Source organism: Frankliniella occidentalis, unplaced genomic scaffold (assembly GCF_000697945.3).
Source record: "Frankliniella occidentalis isolate FOCC.00 unplaced genomic scaffold, Focc_3.1 Scaffold77, whole genome shotgun sequence".
In the NCBI taxonomy this organism is placed as follows: Eukaryota; Metazoa; Arthropoda; class Insecta; order Thysanoptera; family Thripidae; genus Frankliniella; species Frankliniella occidentalis.
Genome location: NW_026267207.1, coordinates 719370 through 724232, shown reverse-complemented (window position 1 = coordinate 724232; position 4863 = coordinate 719370). Strand labels below are relative to the sequence as shown.

Below are 4863 nucleotides of genomic sequence, written 5' to 3'. Positions count from 1 at the left end.
GGGGGGGGGGCGCTCACCTGCACCACAACGAGACCGTCCTTGGCCAGGGGCAGGCCCGAGCTCGACCCCGGGCCCGGGGCAAGGCCGGAGGGTAGGTCTGGATGGTGTGCGTTGGCGGCGTCCTTGGGCTGGGGTTCGGGCCGCTCGCCGAGGTGGGAGTTGGTCACCGCGGCCTGCTTGTCGGCGGGCGAGCCCTGCTGCCCAGGTACGGCACCCTGGCCGCCGGCCGGCCCGCCGGGGGCAGCGGGGCGGAAGTCGCGGCCGGGGCCCATGAAGCTGTTCTCCGAGTTGAGGATGGAGTTGAGGGTGGGCGGGGCCGTGTCGCTCGCCGCGCTCTGCGTCTTCTTGAGCGACACCTCGATCACGCTCAGCATGAGGTCCTTGACCGTCGTGACGCGGGGCGACGAGGGCCCGTTGGCCTGGCCGGCCGGTCCCGGGCCGGGCGTCTGGCCGGGTGCCGGGGCCTGCGGCGGTTCAGCCCCTCCCTGCCCTTCGTCCGCAGTCTCCTGAGTCAACACACAGCACAACACTGGTCAACTGCGGACTAAACTCGACCTGGCTATCGCAGCGTAAGAGCAACAGCAACGCAGATTCTTTTATAAATATGAAAATAATGCTGACGGACTTTTAATACACCCCAAGAGTTGAATTGCAAAGCGAGTAAGAGAAAGATGTGTGTCGAGCGCTCCAGACGCAGAGAAGAAGCAGAGCGGTTGCCTCCCGAGGCGATGCGAGCGGGGCAGAGCGGGGTTGGGGTTAACTGTTAGGGAAGCGAGGCGGGAGAAGTAACGCAGGCATGCAGACGGACGAGAGTGTTGGCCCCAGAGCCATGCGGGGGAGGCGATAGGCTCGCAGGCCAAAAGCAAACAAGCTGCACAGGAGACCCTAAAGAGAGCCTTACCGTTGCTGAGCTGTCGTAGTCCTCCTTGTTGGTCGTCCGCTGGTCGGAAGATTCGCTGGTGGTGCGCGCCTGAGTGGTGGTCAGGGTCGGTACGCTCAGCGGCGAGGTTGAGGTGGCCGTCGCGGAGGTTGGCATGGTCACCGAGACTGGGATAGGGGTGAGGGTGCCGTTGGGGGCCGGCGATGCCGCCGGAGTCACGGACGGCGTGGTGGCGGACCCCGTCGCGATGGCCACGACGGGCGCCGGGCTGGCGGCCTTGTCCGCCTCCGTCACGACGGTCGGCGCGGCCGGGACTGCGACCGCGGCCACTGCTGGAGCCGGGGCCGCGCTGGGCGTCGGCCCGGGGGAGGGCGCCGCGGCAGTCCCAGGAGCAGCCGTCGCCGAGGGTCCCGCCCCCGGCGCGGCCGTCCCCGGCGCTGCCGCTGTCGCTGGAGCTGCTGATGTCGGCGCAGCCGCCGTCGCCCCCGCAGCCTTGGCCGCCGCAGCGGCTGCAGCCGCCGCCGCCGCGCTGGGCGAGGCGCTGTTGGCGCTGGCCGTGTCGCTGTCCACGGTCTGAGGCCCGGCGGCGGGGAGCACCTCGTCACAGGACGACGTGCTGGACCCGCTCTCCTCCTCATCCGTGAGTGCGGGCTTCCTCTCCTCGCCCAGGTGGTTCTGCGGAATAAGACGAAGTTAGACACATGTCCGAGGAGACACCAATGTAATGACATTTTAAGTTCAACCACGATCAAATTAATCCAACTACACTGACTAACTAAGCTGACTACCTACGACATGAACTATCTTGATTGAATAGGACAACCGCTACATTCCATAGCTACCTGATCTAACTACTTGATCGCTCACCTCCCTCACCTTGTGGTACTCCTGCACCAACGCGTCCAGCCCAATTTTCTTGCGGTAGTTGAAGTAAAAGTTCTTGCACTGGTGGTGCGTCTTGGTGCCGCCCACGGCCTCCGACACCCGCTGCCAGTTGGTGCCGTGGTCGCGCAGGGCCTTCTTGAGGAGCTCCGTCTCGTCCTCGGTCCAGCGCAGCGAGTTGGTGGCGGAGGCGACCGACGGGCTGGAGGAGGCGTCCCCGCTGGCGGCGTGCTCCTCGGACGGACTGATGCGGCGCGAGATGCGGTTCACGCACGCCGTGCACGCCTTGGTCACGCCCGCAGGGATCTCTGCAGGGACAGAAACACAATGAGTGAGGCGAGTGAAGGGTTGAAAATCGAAAAAGAAAATCTAAGTTTGATTGAAAATTTTCGCTGTGTCAAAATACCAGGTGGCTGATTCACGCCGCGCACTTCTGTAGTTATGCTGTACCGCATGCAAGAGTGCGGGCGGTTTGCCTACTCGCTCGGCTCGCAAGGCGCCGTGGACAGGGGCAATAGGCAAGCCCACCCACACTCATGCATGCGGTACAGTATACACCTACAGAAGTGCGCGGCGTGAATCAGCCACCTGGTACAATCACAGTTGCATATTTCTGAATCGCAGTGTACTCACGGAACTCGGCGATGATGGGCTCGCGCTGCTCGGCCGGCAGGTCGGCCCACTTGGGCGGGAAGGGGCGCACGCGCTTGACGCGGCCCTTGGCGTTGGGGCACGAGGGCAGCGGGCAGTGCACGTAGCGCGAGCGCACCGCCTTGCAGCGGCACGGGTTGCAGACGCGCGCGCCCGGCGACACCTCGTCCTCGCGCAGCCCGTACTGGGCGGCCTGCGAGCGCGGCAGCAGGCGCGACTGCGACATGCCGTCCACCTGCTGCTTGCACAGGATGCAGGGCTGCGTGCCCACCGGCTTGTCTGCAAAACGAAAGGAGAACAGGCGGCCGGTTAGACAACAGGAAACAAAGCAGACCAGGCCCAAACGCAGGATCATCAGATCCAGCAGAGTTTTCAAACTCGCGGCGCGGCGGCAGCAGTTTCCGACCAAACAGTGCGGCCGGCTGCTCCAGACAGCTCGCTCCGCTCCTCTCCAACAAGGCCACAAGCGAGGCCACAAGCGAGGCCACAAGCGAGGCCACCGGGGGCGAAGAGTGGTCACCATATGGCCACATAACAAAAATGTAAAATAAAATATTGAAAGGAACGACGACAACCATAGCACATGGCGGCAACAACGGGACTGTCAGCGGCGGGAGTGCCCGACAAGGTAGAGGACGTCACGCGGGGCTAATGCGCCGCCCGTTGGTGCCAGGGCACTCGCCTGTCACAACCCCATTCGGACCTCCCCGGGTCACCCCCCGCCCACAGCGGCAGCGAGAAATGTAATCCACCAATTACAAGCACGAGCGCGGGACCAATAATGCGCCCGATGGCGGGCAGGTTACACGCATCCACTTCCGGCTTGTGCGGCGCGAGCGTGACACTTCCGGTTTGTCGCAGCAGAGTGGCGTGCGCGTGACACGTGGCCGGCGCCGCTCATGGAAAATGCATCAACACCTGTCTCGTTTGTCCTGCGGGGGGCACTAAATGTCCCGCTGAGCGGGGGGACTTTTCGGCCCGGCGCGGCGGTGGACAGACAGATAGAGAGGGAGAGAGGGAGAGAGCGAGAGAGAGAGAGCGCACCCAGGCCGAGGAGAGAGGGACCCCTAATTTGCGTAATGGAATGATTTGGTACAAAGGGCGAGCAAGTGTACTCTCCACACACGCGCGCGCGCACACGCACACAGTCAGCGCCGTCCCGCGGGAGCTCCGCAAAGAAAACCACCGCCGCCTCCACCACCACCACCACCACCACCTCCCTTTATGCATGGCTGAGCAGGTTTGGGGGTGGAAAGAGTGACGAGAGAGAGAGAACGACGCTGGCCGGGGCGCGGCGAGGGCGAGGGGGTGTCCGAGAGGTGCGCTGTGCGCGCGGAGACGGGCGAAGACCCTCGGCGCTCTCTGGTGGCCCGGCGGGGCACAAGACGAGACAGGGGAGGGCGACGTAAGGGGCGCCCGCCTCCACCTCCACGCACGGCGCGGGCCGGGTGTTTGACTCGGTGTTTGCACCTCAGCAGGGGCGGCTTATTTGCACGTGGAGAGCGTGGGCCAATGGCGCAGAAGCGATGCTGGGCAGGGATAGTGGGAGTGCGGGGGCTGCCCCCCCCCCAGTCGATTCATTATGAATGTCCTGACTGCTGGATGGACCGGCCGGCCGGCCGTGGGCCGTGCTACCCTCCGCCGGGCTCAGCTGAACCAGCGCGCGCGGCGTCCCATCCATTTTCAGGAAAATTAAACGAACATGGAAATGGAGGACAAGGCTTTTTCTCCGACGGCACGAGAAAAAGAGAGAGGGAGGGCTTCGGGAGAGGGGCGGTGGATGGGAGAGTGAGAGCGAGAGGTGCCCGGGGAGGAGGGTGGGGGGCTCCGCAAACACGCCGCCCTCTCCGCTACCACCGCCGCGGCCCGGGCGGCGCGGACGTAGCGAGCAGAGTGCGCGCTCGCGCTCGCTCTCTCCCTCTCTCTTTTCCACCACCGCTACGCGATCCCAGATGTGCTTACAACAATAAAACAATCCAATTTGGCCGCGCGCCCCCGGCACGCCGCGCCGCTTCCGCACACAAAAACGCTCACACTCCATTATGCACCGGCCAATCACGTAACAGCACCTCGTCATCCAAGCGGGGCCGAGAGCGGGGCGCGAGCAGGGCGCAAGGACGCGCCGGTTTCACGCGATTGGAAACGGACTCTGCGGGGACAAGTGGCCGGGGACCTCCTCGGGCAAGGATGATGACACCGGGCTAGTGACGGCGGCCTCCGGGGCGGCCCGCCCGCAGCCCGACTCGGCGGCGGGGGGCCGTTTGTTTAGCCATTAGAGAGAAGCAGCGCGGGGCACGGCAGCCGCCGGGGGGAGCCGAGGGAGAAATGGCCAAAATGTTGGCCTCTCTTCAAGCCATCTAGTTATGGAGAGGGCTTTGCGCGGCGGGCTGCGGTCGCGGAGTGCACAGGTAGCAGCTCCTGCTGCTGGGAGCCGAGCCCCGCCCCGCCCC

General features: G+C 64.8%; 1 protein-coding gene across 6 annotated transcripts in view; it reads right to left on the bottom strand.

The window, feature by feature from the left end:
* The window catches only part of LOC113207226 (trithorax group protein osa), a 66534-nt gene that overhangs the window by 12713 nt on the left and 48958 nt on the right, over positions 1–4863 (bottom strand). For 3 of the 6 annotated variants that reach the window (XM_026423689.2, XM_026423691.2, XM_052268831.1), the window contains exons 11-14: positions 2396–2692; positions 1748–2070; positions 902–1555; positions 18–506 (exon numbers count right to left, since the gene is read on the bottom strand). In XM_026423689.2, the coding sequence (XP_026279474.2) occupies positions 18–506; positions 902–1555; positions 1748–2070; positions 2396–2692 (1763 nt within the window). The remainder of the gene's footprint in view (positions 1–17; positions 507–901; positions 1556–1747; positions 2071–2395; positions 2693–4863) is intronic. The other 3 variants (XM_026423690.2, XM_026423693.2, XM_026423694.2) reach the window with 3 other exon arrangements.